This window comes from Acomys minous, assembly GCF_964271855.1.
Source record: "Acomys minous genome assembly, chromosome: 14".
Classification (NCBI taxonomy): Eukaryota; Metazoa; Chordata; class Mammalia; order Rodentia; family Muridae; genus Acomys; species Acomys minous.
Genome location: NC_140496.1, coordinates 5855369 through 5879020, shown reverse-complemented (window position 1 = coordinate 5879020; position 23652 = coordinate 5855369). Strand labels below are relative to the sequence as shown.

General features: G+C 51.9%; 1 protein-coding gene across 2 annotated transcripts in view; it reads left to right on the top strand.

Annotated features, from left to right (window-relative positions):
* Nucleotides 1–18631: 18631 nt before the first annotated feature.
* ACSF3 (acyl-CoA synthetase family member 3) overlaps nt 18632–23652 on the top strand; it is a 41063-nt gene continuing 36042 nt past the window's right edge. The window contains exons 1-3 of one of the 2 annotated variants that reach the window (XM_084757881.1): nt 18633–18763; nt 20280–20438; nt 22381–23070. In XM_084757881.1, the coding sequence (XP_084614007.1) occupies nt 22405–23070 (666 nt within the window). In that variant the 5' untranslated portion in view covers nt 18633–18763; nt 20280–20438; nt 22381–22404. Of the gene's footprint in view, nt 18764–20279; nt 20439–22380; nt 23071–23652 lie in introns of both variants that reach the window. The other variant, XM_084757880.1, reaches the window with a different exon arrangement.

Below are 23652 nucleotides of genomic sequence, written 5' to 3'. Positions count from 1 at the left end.
TGACCTGGATTCTGAGGGCGTATTTCACCTTTCCCAAGAACCACGCTCCCAACCAAGGGTCAGTGGACCCAATGCCTGCTGAGACGGAGGTGGGAGTGGGCTGGGGACAGCCAAAGCTGGCAGCTTAGTGACCATGTGGATAGCTAGGGGCAGGTGTGCAGCAGGCTGTGTGGAGCCTCTGAGCCTCTGCGTCTCCCACCCCCGTTTTCACACCAGAGGTCGTTCTTTGAAAAGAGAATGTTAACTCCTGAACCCTGTTTGGGAAATTTGGGGCAACCATAGAACCCCATAGAAGACCAGAGCACTGGCTGAAAGACAAACCAAAGTAAACAGGACCATGGCTCCCAGGTGTGGTCCAGCCAAGCCAGGCCAAGGAAAGACACCCAGGGAGACCCAGAGACGTGGCTTGGGGACAATGAACTGAGCTTCCTCTAAGCTGTCCTTTGGCCCACCCAACCCTACCTACATCATGGGACTCCAGAAAGCCATGTGGCATGAGAGACCCAGGTGGCCCGGGGCCAGTCTACAGGAATAGGGTCATCCATCAGCCCTGGGTCTGCCCCAGGAGTCACTGGTCCAGTGAGGAAAGAGAACACAGGGCTGGCCCTGGGCTTGACGCAGACTAGGATCTGGCTCTTGCCCCTATGCTAAGCCTCAGAGTCCTGCCCACTCTGCCCTCCCCTTGTCTGCACAGCTCAGGCCTGTCTGCTCTACTTCTGCCGTGCACAAGGCAACCACCCCTTACCTCCCAACTCCACTAGCCTCAAGCAAGTCAGTGGGGCATCGCACGCTGGGGCTCAAGATTGCTAGCCAGGATGGCTATCTGACACAGCTGCCCAGGACACCTTGTGTTCTCTCAACCTCAGTCCTCTCATTGGCCAGCGAGAACGGTGATGGGTTCCTGTTTCTTTCCGGGTGTAGGCAGCCACGCTGCCAGTTGCTGCTGCTGCTTCCTCCCCCCAGGAGCAAGCTGCCAGGCCATGTGGACACTCGTGGAGAAAACACAGTGAGTTCTGTCCTTCCAGCTCGCTCAGCTACACAAATCTGCTGCGAGCAAAACACAACACTGTGACAGTTTCTCAAGGACACTCTCTCCAGGGCTGCCTCAGACTCTGCCACCAGCAAGGCCCCACCAGCCTTGACTAGCATAGCCTTGCCCCCAGGAGCTTTCCTGTGGCCTTTATGGTCCTCTTCTGGAAGCACCTAAGGCTTCAAGCTTAGGGGAAACCAGGGTCACAAGGTGCTAGAGGCTCTAAGTCGGCTGGGCCACACTGGCTCTGCTTCCAGAAGTGTCTATGCTCCCTTCTGCCCCTAGTGCCAAATAAAGGTGTCACAGAGCTAGGGCTGGGATAGAATTACTATGGCACCAAGTCATAGTCCCCATAGGCAGGCAGGGAGCCTGTGATGGGGCTCTACAGTTTGTCCTCCATTGAAGGGTTGAGACCTCCGGGCTGTAGCTGGAGTCAGATGCATGACAGCAGAGGTGCTGTCCCTGGCCAGGCCACGCTGCAGGCCCCAGGCAGGCCACGCTACAGGCCAGACTTTTTCCAGTTCCCAGAGGTCGGCACAGCTGTTCCAGAACAGAAGTGTTCAGTGTGTGGGTGTCGGAATGTTCCACTACGGTGCTGGCCAGACCGGGAAGTGAAATTGTTCAGTCTGCTTTGGGTGTGGCAGGCCGGAGTATTTGAGTTCACCCAGAAGATTATTGAAGGAGGTAAGGAGGCCAGTCTATTTTCTTTTACTTTTGATTTTTTTTTGAGACAATATCTTGCTATGTAACCCAGGCTGGCCTTAAATTTATGACACATAAACATCACTGCACCCTAGAAGTCTTACTCTGGAGTAAAGGGCAAAGGGTACGACCCGTTCATGGGCTCCTTGACTGAAACAGGTCCTATGCCAGCCTGAGTTTCATGACACCATCCTCATCTTGAGGTTGGTCTTTTTGAGACTCCATCTGAAATGGATACTGGGAGTTAGCTGAAGAGAGAGAAACTGCCTCTTAAACATGTTGGAAGCTGTTGGGTGTGGTGGCACATCCTTTAATCCCAGCACTTGGGAGGCAGAGGCAGGCGGATCACTGTGAGTTCAAAGCCAGTGTGGTCTATAAAGCGAGTCCAGGACAGCCAAGGCTACACAGAGAAACCCTGTCTTGAAAAGCCAAAATAGAAACAAACAAACAAAAAACCCAAAAAAACCATGTTGGAAGCTGGTTGTTTTGCGACCCCACACCTGCCCACTGTAGCGGTACACATAGCTATCTGCCCTTGAGCTGAAGGAAATTGTATTTGAATGGTTGTGTGTGTGCTCTAGTGTTCATGTGGCACTCAGAGGACAATCTGCAGAAATTGGCTCTCTCCTTCTACTTTGTGGGTCCTAGGGAGCCAATTCAGGTCGTCAAACTTGATGACAAGAACCTGTACCCACTGAGACAAACAAGAAACAATGCTCTGTGCAACGGCCGATCAGAGGGGCATCGGGCACATCCCACAGGCGCTCCCCTCCTGCAGGGCCTTCTGCACCATGGTGACAGGCCGGGAGTGTGGTAATATTCCTGTCCTCGGGACCCAGTAAACACTTGCTCAGCAGCATCGTAAAGTGCCTGCAGTACGATCAGCCCGCTCCAGTTCGGAAGCCAGAAGCAGAGACCAGAAGAGCTACAGTGTTAGAAACGGAAGCGTGGTCCTGGGTCCTATCAGCACCGAGGCAGCTGCTGCAGAGCCCACTTCGGCCTCACCCCTACACCACCCTCCTCTAGGATGCACAGCACCTGGACCTTATCTCCGGTCAGCCTTTCACTCGCCACCCATGGCTGCAGGGATGAAAATGAAAGAGCCTTGTCTTAGCTATTCTCATGTTACTGTGATAAAACATGACCAAAAGTGGCTTATAGAAGAAGGGGTTTGCAGGGCGTGATGGCGCACGCCTTTAATCCCAGCACTCGGGAGGCAGAGGCAGGCGGATCGCTGTGAGTTCGAGGCCAGCCTGGTCTACAAAGCGAGTCCAGGACAGCCAGGGATACACAGAGAAACCCTGTCTCAAAAAACCAAAAAAAAAAAAGAAAAAGAAAAAGAAAAAAAAAGAAGGGGTTTGTTTTGGCTTATGGTTCCAGAGGGACACGGGTCCATTGTGGTGGGGAGACATGGCAGCAAGCAGCAGACCTTGGTGGCAAGAACAGGATTTTTTTCTTTTTCTTTTCTTTCTTTCTTTCTTTTTTTTTTGGGGGGGGGGTGTTTTTGTTTTGTTTTTTCGAGATAGGGTTTCTCTGTGTAGACTCGACTGTCCTAGACTTGCTTTGTAGACCAGGTTGGCCTCAAACTCACAGCGATCCACTTGCTGGGATTAAAGGCTTGCTCTACCACTGCCTGGTGAGAGATCATATCTTTTACCACAAGCAGGAGAGTGAACTGGAAATGGGGCATGGCTTTGGGCTCTCAGAACCTCCCGGCCAAGTGAAGTACTTCCTTTATCAAGGGCACATCTCCTAGACCTCCCCAAACAGCTCCAGCTACTGGGGACCGAATAATCAAAACCACCACAGCCAAGTACACCACAGTCTGGCACCAGAGCCATTGAGCTACACCACACACACGGTGGCCACTGGGATTTTGGTAGCTGTGGCTGTGTGCTAATAGAGTCTTATCTATTGAATGGGTGACAGTTGGCATTTGACCCTTGGCCTGAAGCCACTAGCCAAGAGCGCTAGGGTTTAGGATCACCTGTCAATGGTCACGTGATTTAGACATAGCAAAGCTGGTCAATCATATTCTGAGACCCTGTACATGACATCTTGAGTGGCCACTCAGCCCCTCAACTCTTTGAGCATGCAAGGTCAGAGAACTGGTTAGACCCAGGGAGGATCTAATGTGTGTCCCTTTTAACAAAATGGGCTCCTTGGAGGGTGGTGGTTCTGTGACCCCTCTCAGCATGCACTAGGGGTAGCGATCCTTTAAGGTGCCCCCAGGAACTTGAGCAGCTCTGAGTATAGGTTTGGAATACTCCAGAACTGGATTTCCATGGAAGACATTTGAGGAGGATGAATTAAAGGCAAACGTTTGTACTAAAAGCATGTAATCCATCCAATTCCCCCTCCCCCTTTTTGGGTTTTTTGGTTTTTTTTTATTTTGTTTTTGTTTTTTTGACAGCCTTGGCTGTCCTGGACTCACTTTTGTTGACCAGGCTGGCCTCAAGCTCACAGCAATCCACCTGCCTCTGCCTCCCAGAGCTGGGGTTAAAGGCGTGCAGCACGCCCCACTCCCTGCCCTGCCCTCTGTAATCCCATATCTCAACATAAGGAAAAAATGGGTCCCAAGAGCAGCTGGACCCAGAATCTAAATCTTCCTGAAACTGAAATCTTGGCTGCATAGAATGTTAAATGGTCTCCAAGCAGAGGTCCACCCACCAAACCTGCCTGAGAAGCAGTCGCCTCCCACTGGCCCCTTACACTTCCTCCTGGAAAGCCCCTTGGGTTTGTGCCTGACAGTGAGTGTGACTATGGCAGTGTCCTAAGCCACCCACCTGAGCTCCTTCTTCAGGCATGGGCTTGTTATATCGAGGATTTGAAACCCAAGAGATGCTTTTAGGATCCACCAAGTCAAGGAGGGGAAGATGGAGGAGGCTGGCTCTGCCTCGTGTCCTGGTGCTGTCCTGACGCGCCTGCGTAGACAGCAGCAGGAGCAGAAGAGGAAGGGTAAGCAGAAAGTGGAGGAGGCGGAATAGTGAGCAGAGAGGTTGAGTCCTGCCCAAGGGAGGTCAGAATTTAAAACAGATTTATAGCCGGGCATAGTGGCGCACGCCTTTCATCCCAGCACTCGGGAGGCAGAGGCAGGCAGATCAGTGTGAGTTCGAGGCCAGCCTGGTCTACAAAGTAAGTCCAGGACAGCTAAGGCTACACAGAGAAACCCTGTCTCGAAAAACCAAAACCAAAACCAAAACAGACTCATGATGTTGACCCGATAAAACACCTCCATGGCTGACGTCCAGATGTGCCACTCAGATGCGATGGAGTCAGGCCTGCCAGAGGGCACCATCAGGGCCTCTTCCCTGTGCATGTGGAGCTCAAGGTCCCCTGAGTTATCAACACCATCAGCAAATATTTGCAAAGGAGCATGACACCTGTTCTAAACAGACACATGAGTACAGAGGTCTGCCCTGCCCTGCTCTGGATTGCTGGGGGCAGGGGGAACCTCTCCAGGTCTCAGTTTCTCCATCTGTCAAATGGGGTAATATGTGGTTTGAGGATAAATATGGACTGGCTTCAGAGGAGTTCCTTCGGTGGAAACTTTTTAGGTGCTTTGTTTTAATTAATTAACTTATTTATTTTTGTTGTTGTTTTGCTTTGCTTTGAAAGTGTCCTAGAGGCTCCCAGCTGAAACAAGTTGAGGGCAGAGCTGATCAGGCCATTCTAATGATGCTACTGTTATTCCTAAGTCTTGGGACTGCAGGTACGTGCCGGGGGACCGCTGGGGATGTGATGCTTCTGTGCACAAACACATACGCCCTTGTCCCCAGGGCCACAAGGCGAAAAATAGCACTGGCAGTACCCCCATCCCTGGCAGGGCTCCGACTGGCCAGGAGGTCTGACAGGCATGCAGCAGGAAGCCTGGGCACTGAGAACACAAGCCAGTGCTGCCCCACAGCTGTGACTCTTGTTTGCACAGAGTGCTGCCCAGAGCAGCCATGACTGTAGCCCTGTGCTCAGTATTAGAGAAAGCGCCCTTCCCCCACTGGTGAAGGCTAAGCTTCAGCGGGCGCCTTTAAATCCTTGTGGTTCCCCCCTATCCCACTCTGCCCCCCCCCCCGCTTCTAGGTTGATTCTAGAGGAGACCGTGAGTGTCCCTATAAGGACATTGAGGCTATTTAGAGGGTACAAGAGACTAACTGCCCCTGCTATGATGATGTTAGCAATGGCGCTTTGGCAAAAGAGGCCAGTGAAGACTCAAGAGAGGGACTGATGTCCATCAGATTGGCCTGTGGGCGTGTCCGTGGGGCACTTTCATGACCAATAACTGATGTCGGAGGGCTCTGCCCATCATGGCGCCGTCCTTGGTCAGGTGGGGCCGGCTGTATGAGAAAAGCAGACTGAGTCAGTTAGTAAGCAGCACTCTGGCGTGGTCCCCACTCTCCAGGTTCCTCCTGCCCTGGGCTCTGTCACTGACTTCCCTCAGAGATGCACTATGACGTAGAGGTGTCGGCCATGTCAACCCTTTCCTCCCTAAGTTGTTTTTTGGTCATGGTGTTTATCACAGCAGTAGAAAACAAAATAGGACACCCTTAAGTCATGCTGGGGGTTCAATATGTCAGGTAGGGTGGGAAGGGTTCGAGGGGGGGAGGAGTTTTGTGTGGCACCCACAGCTTCGTGTTGGCACCAAGCAGGAAGGCGGTGGATGGTAACAGCTTACGCGTCTTATCATATCTGGGGTTAGTGGCACAGTGGTGTGGGCCTTACCTTAGCTGTCATTCCTTGCCTACAATACCTCTTGCACGCTTTCCCTCTTCCTATAACCCCCCCTTCTCCCCCCACCGCAGGCCATGTCCCCCAGAGCCTGAGCTTTGTGGTTTGTAAGGCACAAGGCGCTGGCTCTGGCAGGCCACTCGAACTGTCAAGTGTGGTCCTCCAATGGACACTGGCTCCTGTTCGAGGGCAGCTGGGTCCAGGAAGCCGCGCTATGTAGGAAGGACCCTGAGATGAGCAATAAGGGAGACTGAGGCACAGAGGTGCTCGGTGGAATGTGTGGAGGGGACGTGAGGGCAGTGCCTTCTGCACTACAGATAGGTGGCGCCAAGCCCACCCCGGAGTGCCCGGAGCCACAAGCCCAGGGTGCTCAGCTGTCACAGTGATTCCACCCAGATGCCATACTGCACACAGCAGGCAGGCTCTGGGGAGCATTCATGTCAGAAGCACAGGGGTCAGAGGAGGTTCCTGGGAACGGCTGGGTGGGAGAAGAAGGGGAGGAACAGTGGGTTTCCTCTAGAAGGTAGCATGACCCAATAGGACAGGCCCAGAAGATCCCAAGGCAGCCCCAGATCAGCCCACACCTGCTCGGATCTGGCTGCGGCCATGGACCACAGCAGAGGCAACAGGAGAGTATTGAATATGTAGCAGGCTGGTGAGGCATCTCACCAACAGGTGATAACTGATGACTGTCCTTTCAGGAGCACGTGCAGGTGACCTGTCAGGAAGTTCTACCCAGTTGGCTGTGAGCTAAGCTTGGCAGCCTGACACCAGGAGACCTAGATGACGGTGTCATAGGCACAGGCATTGGGAGGGTGAATGAGAGCAGCTGCCGGTGACGCTCAAGCCAGGACTTAGAACAGCAAATGAGGCCGTTCTGAAGGCTCTGCTCTCAGCCCGGATGGCCCGCTGACCCACGCCCAGACCCTGTCACATGCTGAGCTCCAGGAGTCTCTCCTGATAGCTCACTGTGAGAGGCAAAGCACAGCGATGCTGCCAAAGCCACCCTGGTCATGCTGGTCTGGAAGCAGGTGCCACTGAGAAACGTAGATGTCAGAGATGGCGAGTGGGCGCACACAGCAGTGGCTGGTCTCTGCAATGGTTTGTCGCTCGGATTGACCTTGAAGGGCTGTCTGCTTTCCTTCAGACTACCCCCCACCCCACCCCCGCCGCCCCACACACACATCGCAGGGAGCGTGGCAGACCAGAAGCTCATTTGCTTGAACACTTTCAAATCTCTTATAAAGATACTGCTTACCTCAGGCATGGTGTCCTGTCCCATGATGCACTCTGATACTCCACATCCTAGGAGGCAGCTGTGGTAATGAGTTAGCCAAGGCTCTTCAGCAGTTGTCTGCGCCTACTGTCTTTTGGCTGCAAATTCCCTTTCCCTTTGCACACGGTGCTGCCGGCAGGCCATGCAAAGGGTGTTTCCACCAGGGGCTCTGCCTTCTGCTCTGTGTGGCGCTCTCTTCTGATCTGGAATGTTAAGAATGGCCCAAGCTGAAGAACACACTGACGAGCACACATACAAGTGAATACCTGCATCTGTGGCAGGTAGCAGGGAGTGTGGGCACAATTTAACAAGACTTTTTTTTTTTTTTTTTTTTTTTTTTAGTTTTTTGAGACAGAGTTTCTCTGTGTAGCCTTGACTGTCCTGGACTCCCTTTGTAGACCAGGCTGGCCTCGAACTCACGTCGATCTGCCTACCTCTGCCTCCCGAGTGCTGGGATTAAAGGTGTGTGCCACCATGCCCGGCTTTGACATTTTTAAAGTTAGTCATTGTTTATGCTTTAACCTCATCATTCTCTGTTAGGGATTTATTTATCCTAAGGAAATGAATATGGCTGAACATTGGGATTTGTTGGCAAGGAAGCCGAATACCCATGATTTCTGTAATTGAAGCAGGGAACACGTACTTACCACCCTCAGGGCACAGAGGAGCCTAACTACCCGCTGCCGTGACAAGTTGAAGGGAGCTTGATACACAGCACCTCAAAAATATTAATGAATAACAAATGAATTGTAGCTACAGAAGAAATATTTAGAGCCCTCAAATGACTTTCTGAAGTAGTACAAGTAAGAGACAAAAAAGATCACTCTCTGGCCCAAAATTATGTTTAGGAAAAATATTTGTGTGCCAGGCAGGGTGGTGCACTCCTGTAATCCCAGCACACGGGAGGCAGAGGCAGGTGGATCCCTGTGAGTTTGAGGCCAGCCTGGTCTACAAAGCGAGTCCAGGACAGCCAAGGGTACACAGAGAAACCCTGTCTTGAAAAAAGAAAGAAAGAAAGAAAGAAAGAAAGAAAGAAAAGGAGAAAAAGAAGAAGAAGAAGAAGGGAAAAGAAAAAGAAAAAGTATTTGTGGCCTGGTGGTGCTGGCTCACACCTTTAATCCTAGCGCTCGGGAGGCAGAGGCAGGTGGATCCCTGTGAGTTTGAGGCCAGCCTGGTCTACAAAGCGAGTCCAGGACAGCCAAGGGTACACAGAGAAACCCTGTCTTGAAAAAAGAAAGAAAGAAAGAAAGAAAGAAAGAAAGAAAGAAAGAAAAGGAGAAAAAGAAGAAGAAGAAGAAGAAGAAGAAGGGAAAAGAAAAAGAAAAAGTATTTGTGGCCTGGTGGTGCTGGCTCACACCTTTAATCCTAGCGCTCGGGAGGCAGAGGCAGGTGGAGCTCTGTGAGTTTGAGGCCAGCCTGGTCTATGGAGCTAGTTTCAGGACAGCCAGGGCTACACAGAGAAACCCTGCCTTGTCTATGTAGTGCTGGTGGTGAAACCCAAGGCATTGTGCATACTACATACTACGAAGCTCTACCAACTACACTACTCTACATGCGTATACATGCAATAACACTCTACCAACTACACTACTCTACATGCAGATACGTACAATACACACTCTACCAGGTAAACTCAGAAATAAAAATAAAAATAAAATTTAAAAAGCTTTTCTTCAATAAACATAAATTAACTTGATACCATGGAGGAAATGTATTGGAAACAGTGAAATCAACATAAGTAAGCTGGCCTCTACCACAGTCCTCTGAGACTCAACCAGCCTCTTTCCATAAAGGGTCCGGAATCCTGAGGCCAGAGTGCCCTTAGTGAAGTCCCAGCCACTTTGACGTCATCCCCTGCTGTGCTCCAGTGAGCAGTAGCCCTTATGCCCAGCACTCATGCCTGCATGGAACTGCAAAACGTTACCTTGCTTGGAAATAAGAGCTCTGCAGAGGAGATGAACTTAAGATGAGGCCGTAGGGGAGTGGGTGGTGTCCTCAAGAAAGGGGGAGGGACATGGATACGGCTCCTATTCTCTGAGGCCTGTGTCCCTGTTACTCCCCTGCTGACCACCATAGCGCCCGCCTAACCCTGTGTGACAGATGGGTCACCAGAGGCAACCTCGTCCCCGTTGCAAGGACCAGTTCTCTCACTTGTGTGCCCAGCAGGTGACGTTCAAACACCTAGTGAGTAAATGTTTCTGGCACAGAGCAAAATGGCTCTGACCCAGCATGGCTGCAGGGTGGCAAGTCTGAGCACCTTGGCCCCCAGGGCCCTGCCCAGCCCCTAACTGGGCTCACGGATCTGCTGATCCTGGCACAACAGAAGAGAAGGCTCAGCCTCTGACTGAGCTGCCACTGATGTAGCGCGATTCCTGGGCTTCCACTGAGCCCACCCTTTGTGTTGCTAGCAGCCCAGGTCCATGTGTGGAAGACTGAGATGAACGTGCCCATCCAATGACGTGTGTAAGAGTATTGCACGGTGGATATTTATGTATATGGGCGTGTGTATATATGTTTACATGGGGGTGTGTGCATGAGTGCGTGAGTCCACAGATTAGTCTGCATGCCTTTGTCTATTGGGTCATGTACACATTACAAAGGCATGTGGGTATACATTTGCTCATTGGACGTGAGCTTGTACATGTATAGGAGTATATACACCCATGTGAATGTGGAGCTGAATGTTTGTCGTGTGTGTGTGTGTGTGTGTGTGTGTGTGTGTGTGTGTGGTGTTTGTAAGTGTGCATGTCTTTGTGTGTATGTGTCTCTGTGTGTGAACATGCACATGTGTGTGAGCCATAGTGTTGAAGACACATAAGACCTCAGTTCTCAGCTTTCTTGAGAGGCCCATGGTCCTCAGCTCCTGAGGGGCCTGTTGCTGTCTCTCAACCTTTGACACCTCCAAGAAAAAGTCTCACTAGGCACCAAAGACCTGAGACCCAAAGTGGATTTTGAGGGGCTTCAGACCCAGGAGAGAAAGACAAAAACCATGAACCCCCATAAGCAGACCGGCCTCCTGCAAGGAAGTGTGCTGAAGGAGTTCCAGGTAACAGCCAGCCTCTGGGTAGCCAACACCAATAACAGCATCGCTGTCCTGGCAAATGAACGACTTACCAAAAAGCAGCAAGAGTCAAGATTGTCTTTGTGTGATGCCACCCCACCATGATGGCCTTGACAGTGACAGCAGCTGGCCTGTGCTTGTCCTGCTGGATAGTGGAACCTGCATCAACCCCAGACCTCAGGCAAGATGCTCACAGGCGGCCCTGAAAGTGACTGGACAGGGGTGGGAGGTTAAAGGTGAAGGCCTGGTAACTCCTCATCGCTGTGTCACCTTACATTTTGGGGGTCATCTGGAGATCGGGGCGAGGACTCCTAGGAGACTGTAGCCTTTGCAAGCCCAGCTAGAGCCCCTGTGGACAGCACCCAGCGTGCCTGAGGCTGTGTCCTTGGACTGTGAATTACTTTACTCATCTTGTTGATATGACAAACGACCTTGACAAAAGGCAACTTAGGAAGAGCTTATTTTGGCGCACAGTCCCAGGGCACAGCCCCTCGTGGTGGGGAAGGAAGTGGTAGCGACAGGATGTGGTGTCCCTAGCCAGAACACAGACGGAGGGGAGTGCCGGTGCTCAGCTTACTTACCCCTTTGTACTCCAGGACTCCAGCTTTTGAGCAACTCTGCCCGTATTTAAGGTTTATCTCCCCTAATAGACAGTTCCTCACAGACGTGCCCAGAGACATATTTCCACAGTGATTAAATCTCACCACACTGTCAATCAAGACCAACCCCAGCATTTCCAGAGACGCCTTGGGCCCAGCACTAAGGGACCATCATCAGGTCCTTAGGCCTTAGCAGATCAAAGGCGTGGTCCCTCCTGAAGGCCCCTGAACTAACCTAACCTCCTGGGACCTCCTGGTCACCCACAGTAATAGTGGCCCAAGTTGCACACATGTGTGAGCTGTAGGACTGAAAGAACCCAGATGTGGGTTCTCCCTCTCCTAACAGCATTTTATTTTTTTAAACACTTGTTATTTCTTCTTTCCAAGGCTTTGCTTTGCCCCGCTCCGACAGTCCTGTGCTTCTTCCTACTGTAGCAACCCAGTGGCCTTACCTGGGTGTCAGCCTTGGGGACTTGAATCTATCAGGCCACTCTCAAGAGCTGGTCTCCTCCAGGAGTGAGTGCCAGACCCTGCTGACTGGATGAATACCCTGAGTATTCCCAGAAGAGAAGGCTGCAAGGGCCTAAGCCCCTTGACAGTGTCCTGTCTCCCTCCTCAATCCCTTTTCACTCCATCTAAACTTCATCCGTCCCCCCTTCCCACACAGCCGTGGAAAGGAAAGCGAAGGGACACCATCACCTTATGCCATCACGTGAAACCCAGGTCAGGCCAGATGCTCTCCAAGGTTAGGCCACATCCCTACCTCTGCAGAGTCCAGGGTGCTCTAGATGCTAGAAAGAGCAGGTTCAGATAGGAGCACACCTGGGAGATTTGATCATTGTAAACTTTTCAGCTTCTTTCTCAGACCCAGGGGTTGACTGGATTCACACATACGATCTGCCTGGAGCTCCTGCTCAGGCCTTAGCCTCATTGGATTCCCCCCATCCCCCCCTCATTCACATCCGTTTCCCCCAGTCCATGCAGAACTGTACTATATTCTAAAGCTCCCTTTTGTGCTCCAGTGGCAGCACAAAGCCCGGCCTTCACTTCGGGGTTCTCTCAGTTTGGGGGGCCCTCAGATAGGTGCTCCTCTCTCTCTCTGGAGGTCAATGCTGGAGCTGAGGGACCCCTGGACCTCAGCCCATGGCACCGACAGTTCTACATCTGCCCCAATTTGGCACAAGTGACAGGAAGACTGCTCAGACGGCGTAGGTGGTGCCTGCCGCCTGGCACCAGTGCTGAGAGGCGCACGGGCTGTGGTGAGGTTGGAGGGGCCGCAGCGGCGGCTGATTGAAGGCAGAGGAGGGAGAGGAGGAGGCGGCAGGAGAAATGACAGGTGGGAAGCGGGTGGAGGATCTGGAGAGAAATCAAATTTTCAGTCGCCAGGAAATATATCCCCAGCCACAGGTAGTCTGCGGAAGAGAGTCGGCTGTCTCCCAACTGGCACCTTGAGGGGGCAGGCTGGGGGCGCCTCTCGCAGCTGCTTTGTGAAGATGGCAGCTGTGCTGCTGAGCCATGTGTAAGGAGCTAGTCCCCAGGAGCGCCCACGCCAAGCTGGTGTCAGCTGTGGGAAACCACGTGTGTGGCACTAGGACATTTTTTGCCCTGTGAGGTTTGGCATCCGTGACTCCATGGGAGAAGGAGTTCTGGCAGGATTGGGGTCTCAACCCGTCCATGCCAGGGTCTCCAGTCCCAAGTCAGTCCTACACAGCACCCTGTGTGCTACAGGGCCCTGTGGGCCAGCTTTGTTTGCTCACACCTCAGAAGAGGCCTGCCATGTGCTCTCACCAAACGCCACGTGCTGTGTGTTCTGTATGTAGAGTCAGGCCCTCTCTGGGATCCTGAGACACGGAGGACATTGTCAGAACCTTCTCTGAGCCCAGACAACAGGGCTGGGTAGAGGAAGCAGAAACGATGCGGACAGAGGGGACATGTAGACGAAGTGTAGGCGTGGACAGGGAGGCTGTACGCGTGAGTCTTACCTACATGGGCAGAGGGGCCACGTCCATAAGCTATGGACTTGGGCATACGGTCTGTGAAGAAGAGTTGTGTACCCAGACAGAGGGCCTAAGTGGGTTAGGTGTGGGTCTAGACAGAGCAGCTGTGTGGGAGAGCTGTGGACCAAGAGTTGACGTGGTCAGAGTGAGCATTGGGCATGGTGTGTACTTCTCACAGGCTTTAAATCCAGGGTCTGAGTAGTTCAGTCAGTTTGCTATGCAGGGCACAGAACTCAAGGAAACGCCTGCTGGTTTATTTAAAATGGAGTAATCAGGATAAGAGGCCAGCCAGAGAAGGGAAATGGGAAAAGGGCTGGCAGTGTCCCCAGCGCGGGAGCCCCTGTCCCTGCAGTTTGGGTAGGCCAACATCCATGATGTCTGCTTTTGTGCAGACCTCACAGTCTGAGCATGGCGGAGGCTGGGGCATGTGTGGAGGTGTGACGGGGCAGAGGGGGTGACCTAATACCTGTGGCCAGGTGGGGGTGCTCAGCCAGGCTTGTCTAACCAGATGCTCCTTGGAGATCTGAGCGCCAATGAATGCTTGGGGAAGAGAAATCTACAGTTTAATTCTAACCTTTTCTATGACCTATTGAAGAGGTGGCTATAGGTCAGGAGCCACAGACAAGCCCAATAGACATTTCTATTCCGTAGGGCACTGACAGGGTTTTAGGAGCCCTACACTAAAATCCTCAGCCTCATGACGGTGTGAACGCATTTGCTTTGGTAGAAACTGTAGGGTTTAGACACTGATCTCGTCCAAGACCAGCCACTCATAGCAGGATGTCCTGAAGATGCTGAAAAGTAGCAGTAGACCATAGTCATCTGACCACAAGGAGAGTGGGTGATACTGTCCTACCATGTGGCTAAGCCACCAGCTAAAGCCTCACGGTGCCTCTGAGCTCTCAGGCTGACCCGATCCCCACCCCACCCCCAGTTAATTCCTAGTCTCTTTAAATTCTAGAACTCTCCTCTGACCTCCAAAAACTCACAGCCTCCCTTCCTGAGCACCCTCCAGGCAGCCTCAGCTGAGCACCTTGGTTTCCATGCCACTTGGCCTCTGACCTTGTCCTTGCCGTGTCCCTGTACTGCTGGCCTCTGGAGAACCAATGCAACCATCACTTTTCACATACAGCCTTTCCTGACCCAGATCATCTGAGCCCTTCCTGCTCTGTGATAGAAAGTCATACAGATGATTTGTGACACCGTGTCCAGTGTCTCCGGTTCTCCTGGTACTGTGTCCGGCACGGGATTCCTTATTTGACTTTTAGTGCATGGCCTTCTCTCCTATAGCTGAGGAGCTGAGGGGTTCACCTGCCAGCACACACAGCCTTTCACCGATGGAAGTCGCACATTACCCCTCTGGTGCTGTGTTCACATCACCTGAGAACCTCCTGGCTTACAGGATTAGGGATATGGCTCAGCTGGTAAAGTTCTTACCCAGCATGCATGAAGGCCTGGGTTCAATCCCCAGCACCCCCATAAACTGGGTGTGGTGGCACATGAAAGGAATCTCAGACATTGAACAACAGAGGCAGAAGGTGCAGGGGTTGGGGGGGTCATCCTGATCTTCAGCTACATAGTGAGTTCGAGGCCAGCCTGGAATATACGAGACCGGGTGTCTCATAAAAACTTCATGGGTGAAAATATCAGAGGTTATCCTACACAATTATGAGCATCAGGAATCCAGAATAAGACTGAAACGTGCTGGTCAGGCCTCCCTCAAGGTTGTAGGCGTCCTTCAGGTCCCACAGGTACTGTGGGATTTGCTGGCCAGTGGCTGTTCATGGGACTGTGAAGTCTTCACTCCCTGGAAGCTTGTTTCCCGAGGCACAGGATCAATCGAGGGAACAAGAAGGCTGGGGTGCCTTCCGTTAACCCCACCCCCCGGAAGTGCACATAACCTCTCCATCAGTTACAGATCTCTAGCTATGGATTCAGGACAGCCCTGCTCTGTGGAGGCTGGACCAGCCTGGGCACAGAAAGCCAGTGGCAGGTCAGAAACTGTCATGATCCCTTCTCTTAGTCACCAGGTGCAAAGTGTCCTCAGTGCCCCCAGGGCTGGGCTTCACCGGGACACGGGTGTGGTCTCCCCCCAACCCTGCCCCCCAGAAAAGGCAGCAGGGGCTCACAGAGCCGCCTGCAGAAGGCAATGTGTTGACAGCTTGCGGAAGTTCCCCTCGTGCGCAAACTTCTGCCAGCCAGATCTATGTTATGCTTCAATCAAGTGAGAAGGTGTGACCCAGGCGCCCCCAGCAGCTTATGTTCATTAAGATAAAGGTGCAAAGGACTAGTGAGGAGGGGCTGAGTCTCTTTCCAGGATGCCTCAGCTAGGAGGGGTTTTTGTTTGTTTGTTTGTTTTTTGTTTTATTTTTTCTGGGAATGGCAGGTGTGTGTATGTGGCGAGGGCAGCAGGTGTCTGGAGTACGGAGGCACGTGGTGGGGCGAGGAAAGGTCTGATGCCTTGTGTCTGGTATTTGAGGCGAGATGCAGAATGTACAGAGTCGTCTCGACCACCTGAACCCAAGGTGGAAAAAGCGGCTGCATCTTGAGTCGAGCTGAACCTGTCACGTGGTACGCCTCAGCCACCTGCCCCTCAGAGGGCAGATGGGAACTGGCTTCCTGCCCACGGCTGCAGGTGCTGCTGTCTGCCTGCTTCCATTTATCCCACATCTGTTGAGAGGCACCTGCCCTGGACCACTGTGGGGAGCCAGAGATGAAGATGACAAGTGATGGTAGTTCACACTCCTCAGCACCAGTAAGTGTTCTGCCCCCCCCCATGCTCTCAGCCTCCCTTTGAGGGGGGGCTACATTTCCCACCTCCCCGTTTGCTAAGTTGACGGAGCCACTCAATCCGCTATGCCAGGCCTTGTCTCTGCTGGGTCTCTCCGAATTTCTCCAGTAACTTCCTTTGTTCTGTCTCTTCCACGTTCCCTCCCTGAAACCTCAAATCCTGCCTTCCCGGCAGACCCACTCAATCTTTCCCCTCTGCTTTCCGTCTCAGCCTTTTGTCCCGATACCCGCTTGTTTCCAGCCCTCCTATGGAGGATTCTGCCTGGCCACTGCTCTTCCTAGCCCTCAGGTCTTTGGGAAACTCTCTGTTGGTGCATCTTGGTCTTGGGGGGCTTTCTCAGCTGGGGTCAGCAACAGGGGTTGCTTTGGCCTTGTCCTCATGTGGCCATCCCTGCTCTCTGCATTCTTTTTTGTTGTTGTTGTTGTTTTGTTTTTTGTTTGTTTTGTTTTGCTTTTTGCTGCCTGTGTTAGCCCACATCTCTTGTGTTAGTGACTATTGGCCAACCTCAAATGTCTGGTCATTGCTGACAACTTGTGCTATGGTCACTGAAACGCCAGGCAGGAGCTCAGGGGATGGGTGGGGCTGGACCCCATCGGGCTTCCCCTGCAGAGTGACCACAGAGACTCCCTACCACCACCATCCTTGCCAATGCGACAATCCTGTTCATACAAACAGTGGGGCCCCTTGTTGCTTTTATTTAAGAGTGTGTGTGTGTGTGTGTGTGTGTGTGTGTGTGTGTGTGTGTGTGTGTGTGTGCCCACAGAAGCAGGATTCTCCCATAGAACTAGAGTTACAGGCAGTTGTGAACTGCTTCATAGGAGGGCTTGGACTCAAACCCAGATCCCCTGGGAGAGGAAGGAGGAGCACAGCTCTTAGTTGTGGCGCCATCTCTCCAGCCCTTCTGTCTCTTTTTGTGGGTTTGGTGTTGTTTTGTTTTGTGACAGGTTTTCCCTGTGTAGCCTTGGCTGTCCTGGACTTGCTTTGTAGACCAGGCTGGCCTCGAACTCACAGTGATCCACCTGCCTCTGCCTCCTGAGTGCTGGGATTAAAGGCGTGCGCCACCACACTCAGCTTGTTTTGGTTTTTGAGACAATCTTGATTACAGCTCAAGGTGGCTTCAAACTCTCTATGTAGCCAGACAACCTTGAGTTGCTAATCCTTCTGCTTCCACATGGGCAATGCTGTGGCGACAGGCTCTCACCACACCACGGCTGGCTTAGGCTGGGTACCAAACCCAGGGTCTTATGCTAACAACAGCTCCCAACCCAATGCAGATCCTTGATGATTCCGAGGCCCAGGGGTCATGTCTAAGCCTATGCTTTGGAAGTAGACACTTAAGCCTAGAAGTCCTGGGGCCTGCGGTGCAAATCCCACTGTTAGACACTGTGACTGAGGCTGATGCTCTGCCTCTTCCTCTCTGTGATCTCACCAAAGAGGGGAAAGAAAAGGAAACAAAAAGTTTGTTAGAAACAGTATAATTTCAGAAGCCCCGCCCCCTGACTTGTACATATGGCTATTGTAAAGACACTGGGGTGCTCTCCTCAGAAGTCCACATCCATAGTAGGGTGCACACCAGCCTTTGCCTATCTCGGTTCCCCCACCAGTCAGTCCTTCCCAGTGTCTATGTTTAAAACTATAAAATTATGTCTTAATAACTCCACCGTTGCTTCATACTGACTCATCTTGAACCCCAAAGTCAAGAATTCCTGTTTTACTGACATGGAGGTGTGTGATGCTTCTCCGACTGCTGCAGATAGTGGAGGCATCTCTAGCTTTGCTGCTGGACACAAATAGACCTCAATGTCTAGCTGTCAAGGTTTCTCTTTACTGTACAGAAAGTGTTTAGAAGCTGGCTATGGTGACACGAACCTGTAATCCCTATACCCGAGAGGCTGAGGCAGCAGGATCACCAGGAGTTTAATGCTTGCCTATGCTACAGAGTGAGACCTTTTCTCAAAACACAACAACAAAACAAACAAACAAAAAACAAAACAAGAAAAGACCCTGTCACCGTTCCTGAGTTCCTGTGAAAAGGGATTCTCACACAATGACCTGGTGTGTTTAACACAGAGAGTCCCACGCTGCAAGCCTGGGAGCCCGAGAGTGGTGAGGCAAGCTTGTCATTAGTCATCACTCAATAGAGAGAGCCCTTGGCTACAGTGTGAGTTCAAAGCCAGCTTGGGCTACAGGAGACCCTCTCTCGACAACAACAACAAAAGTTACTAAAACAGACCCAATACAAGCAACTCACAGTACTTGTTCTATCAGGATAATGGATCCAGAGGTCTGGCAACAGCTGTCAAGCACCTAAAGGCTGCTCTCTGGCAGTCCTGCATCAGGACTTAGGAGACCAGGGATGGTATGTGAATAAGCAGGAACTCTCTACTCCGGAACCCATTATCCGGGCTGTGCACTCCGGGGACAGATTAGATCGACGGACACTTTTCGCCTGCGGACATTTTTAGATGTAGGACTCATTCCGGCCCAATTCACACACCTGGCGGACCTTTCACTCCCGGGCCCTGCCCCCGGCGACCCCCGTCTGACCCCAGGCGAGCGCGTAGCAGAGAAAGGGGGGTGTTGAGGTGAGCTGGAGCTTGTCAGCGGGGTGTGGGAACTGGTGCGCAGGCGGCTGTCATCGGGCGCGAGAAACTTTTGCTGTGAGATAAACTCTTGCATTTCTTCTGGCGCTGAAGTCCTATGAAGCCCCTCCCTTCGATTTGTTTGCGCCGAACCCCGTGTGGGGTGCAGGTTGCCACGGGCCTGGTTCCGAAGGGCAGATTGGTGCTGAAAGCCGACTATAGCGGTGGGGGAGGACCCTAGTGTGCTTGCAAGGAAGGGCTGCTGGACCGGGCAGCGGGTCCGGGTATTTCTCTTTAAAAGAGAAGTATGTTGATTCTCACCCTGGGAGGGGATCTGTTTGTGGCCAACCGCTAAGACCTGTGGGAGGCTCCAGGTGCTTCTGTAGCAGCCCAGGTGCGCTGAGGGCTGTCCCGCGAGAGTGGCACTTTTAAAACGTGAATGCTCCTGAGTGTTCTCAAGGCAGGTGTCCCTGCTGACCTTGGACTTGAGATGGGTGTAAACATACCTTTCTAGATGGCTTTATCTTTTAAACTTAGGGGCAAGGTCTCATATATCCAAGCTGGCTCTAAACTTACTGTTTAGCCAAGAGTCACCTTGAACTTCTGGTCCCCCTGCCTCCACTATGCTCATTTTAGGTGGTGATGGCAAACAAGGGCTTTCTGCATCCTAGGCAGATGTTTACCAGTAAGCCCCAGCTCCCAGATGTCTTCTTTAAATGGTAGCTGATTATCTAGAGTGGATATAGGTTTCAATATCTTTTTTTTTTTTTTTTTTTTTTTTGTGAATGCTGTTTTAGCATGTAGTTTTGGCTCTGGTTGGATGAGCTGGAAGTTAGCTCAGCACTAACATAGGTCTAAGTGCTTGGGGCAGGCTCATGCAGGGAGAGCAAAGAGGCTTTGGAGGCCTAGACTGGTCCCATTTCCATATATGGGAGAGCAAGGCAGTGTCTCAGAGGGGACGTGGTAGAACTTACAAGAATTGAAGGTGGCCCAACAGTGCCACGCCAGCACAAATACAGCTGTCCATACAGGATTCAGCCCTTCCCTCCCTGGGGTCTCTCACAGCAGGCCTTGTGTGAGTTTTCTGTTCCGTTGTGGATGTCAGACGTCTTGTCTGCCTATTCATCCACTCTTCTCTGGAACAGTCTTGAGACATCTTACGCTCCAACCCACGGGAATCTATCCGGTCACATGTCTATAACTCAGAAATACCACACAGCATGTCTTTGAGTTTCTCTTGCTTTTGGCATCTCGGACTTAAAACAAATAGAGAGGAATTTGGTGGAATGAAATAAAAGCATCTGACTTACTTTATGCCTCCCGACTTCTGGAAGCCCACGTGCCTCTCAGTCTCCTGGTTTCTCTTGCCTAGCGCTGCTCTTTCTTTGCATTTGTCAGTTTCTTTATAGAAATAGAAACTCAGGGTGTGGGCAGACCAGGAGCCCTGAGCCCTGTGGAGCAGAGCTGAGAGCAGTTGTGGAACCCTCACTGCCTCATCTAGACCCTGTGTGGTCTCCAGGAGCCCGAGTGTTTGACAGCTGAATGTGCAGAGCCAGTGTGCATAGAGCTGCGAGCAGCCACGAGCTAAACATCTGCACAGCGAAGCGAGGTGGAATTTTCCTGCTGTCTTGACCGAAGCACCTGGCTAGAGGAGAAAGAAGCCAGCCCCAACAAGGAGGCAAGCAAACAAAGCCATACTCACAGAGCTTTAGCATAGAACAACATGTAGTTCTAGGAGCGTTGACTGATGTAGTATTTGTTTGTTCTTGGTTTTTGTTTGTTTGTTTGTTGTTATCTTTTTGGGTTTTCAAGACAGGGTTTCTCTGTGTAGCCTTGGCTATCCTGGATGCTTTGTAGACCAGGCTGGCCTTGAACTCACAGCAATCCATCTGCCTCTGCCTCCCTGAGTGCTGAGATTAAAGGCATGTACCACCACACTCAGCTTCATTCAGTATTTGTTTTGTTAGATAATTAAGTATTGCAAATAGTTTGTATCTAAGAGAACAAAGCTGTCCTGGTGTGGTGGTGACGCATGCTTTTAATTTCAGCATTTGGGAAGTAGAGGTAGATGAATCGGATCGGAGGCAGGCAGAGCTCTGAATTCAAGGCCAGCCTGGTCTACAGAGAGAGTTCCAGGACAGCCAAGGTTACACACTGAGACTGTCTTAAAGCTGCTTTTTTAGACTCATGGCCTGGGATGGTGGCAACGTTCCCTTCAGCAGGCATCTTTATTGGCTTCTATTGTGATGGCTCACATCCCGCTATTAGTGTCTCCGTAAGAGCAGGTTGCAGTACCTTCAGCCTACCGTAACCTCTGCACTGGCCACTCCCTCCAGCTCAGTGGTGCTGCCAAAACAAGTGTGGCCTCTTGGCTCACACCTGTGGTTGGGGAGGCTGCTTTAATGAAAGCCACAAATGATTGCAGGATAAGTGTGGCGGAGGCCACATGACTTCTCCTGGCCAGGCACGCCGTGGAAGGGCATGTGACATGAGAGTATAAGACCTGGGGAAAAGCTGGCACAGCGGCTCACAACTGTAATCCCAGCGCTCAGGGAGGCAGAGGCAGGTGGATCTCTGAGTTTGAGGCCAAAAACCAAAAACAAACAAACAAGCAAACAAATCAGAGGAAGGGATGTTGCTAGCAAGGTTTGGGAAACAGATCCAGAATATTGGGTGGGCTCTGGACCTGCTAGGTGCCTATGCAGAGTCACTGCGCAAGTGTGATGTCCCCTCTGTGTAGCTCTGGAATGGACTGCAGGGTCCCCAGAGGTGATGCATGGTGGAGCGTCCCCATGCAGCTGAGCAGTGTCCTCCCTCCAGCCCTCTCCCCTGCTCTTCTGCTGCTTATTTCACTTACAGTTCAGTAGTTGTGTTTGGGAAGACAGCTTAAAGAGTTCTCGTTCAACCTATGGTGGGGGGGAACAGCCTGATGCTGCCAGCCCTGTGGCCTTCCCTTCCTAAGGCCCTGCTGGGCTGCAGTTCTTGAATACCTACCCTTTGGGATACGCTGGACGGAAGCAGCTCTGTGTCCTCCCTGAGCCGGCTGAGTCTCACGTGGGACCCGAGAGCAGCAAGGGTGACTTTTGAGTTCCTGCAATGCCTGATTCTACTGACTAGTGACAAGGCTCAGAAGTCCAAAATCTGTTATTCAAGATTTACCTTAAGTATACTTTATTTGATTTTCCTACCTTAAAATTATTTGGGATTTTTGCGTGTTTTTGAAATCTTTAAAGAATCTAAATAAGCTAGGCATGGTGGCGCACGCCTTTAATCCCAGCAGTTGGGAGGCAGAGGCAGGGGCTGTGTGTGAGTTCAAGGCCAGCCTGGTCTGCAAAGTGAGTCCAGGACAGCCAGGACTACAAGAGAAACCCTTTCTCAAAAAGCCAAACAAAAATAAACAAAATAAAAATAAAACAAACAAAAAATAAAAAGCTTTGATACTAGACACTTGCTAAAGATGTTGTGCTATTGAGAGTGTTAGCCTTTCTGTTTAGGGGATGCTATGTTAGGAGTTTGCATAGCTTTTTGGGGTGTTTGGAGAGTGTATTTTAAAACATGTTATGGACAAGGCTTGGGTGGGCCAGGCAAACACTCACACACTGCACTCTTGTCCTCCCCAGCCCAGCCAGTGATTTGTTGATGTGATGCCACCCCACTTGACACTACCCTTCAGGCGTCTCACCTGGTCCTTGGCCTCCAGTCAGCTGGTTCCCAGAAGACTCAGAGGACATAGCCTCCTGCATACGGCCCCAGAGGCTCGCACAGATGGAATCGCCCCAGTGTTCATCCGTGCCTTGGCCTTTGGGGACAGGATTGCCCTTATTGACAGACATGGCCGTCACACCTACAGGGAGCTTTATGACCGCAGCCTTTGTCTGGCCCAGGAGATCTGCAGGCTTCGTGGTTGTAAGGTTGGAGACCTCCAGGAAGAGAGGGTGTCCTTCCTGTGTTCCAATGACGTCTCCTATGTTGTAGCACAGTGGGCCTCCTGGATGAGCGGTGGTGTCGCCGTCCCACTTTACTGGAAGCACCCTGAGGCCCAGCTAGAGTATTTCATCCAAGATTCCCAGAGCTCTGTGGTCGTGGTTGGCCAGGAGCACTTGGAGCGGCTAAGTCCCCTGGCCCAGAGGCTGGGAGTCCCTCTTCTGCCTCTCACGCCTGCCATCTACCATGGAGCAGCAGAGCAGCCCATAGAGCAGCCGGTTCAAGAGCGGGAGTGGCCTGACCGAGGTGCTATGATCTTCTACACCAGCGGGACCACAGGGAGGCCCAAGGGTGCACTGAGCACCCACCGTAGCCTAGCAGCTGTGGTGAGTGATGGGCGTGCTCTGCAGGCCTCTGTCTTCTCTCTCTCATTACGGTCATCACTGGGTGGGGCCCTGAGATGCTTACCAGGAGCGGCCTGCTTTTCTACAGGGCCATTCACAGCTGTCACTACCCTGCAAATTCTGAAGTGCTTGGTGACAAAGGGTAGCAGTACATGATGGTGAGGCACGCAGAAGAGGGGTCTCAGGGGATCCCTGAGTGACCTCCAAGACTGTATCGTCGCATAGGCAGGTCTTGTGGTTAGGACCTAAGGTTGGGGTTTATAAGGGCACCCTAGAATCAGGGGCGACCTCTATGTGGACCACTGCCTTGTGCACTACCTTAGTACTGTGTCACCCCCAGAACCACCTTGGAAGCCCATCAGTCCCTCCCTCTATGTGTGACTCACTCTGCTCACTCTCTCAGAAGTATGTGCGCGTACAGTGAAGTCTCCTGTACAGTGGAATGAAAACCAACACACAGAGGAAGGTAGGCGTGAGTCCCCTAGGTTCCTTGGCGCGTGGCAGGTGAGGCAGGCACACAGGTGTGATTGGGCTATGTGCAGCATTACTCCTGGAGGAGACACT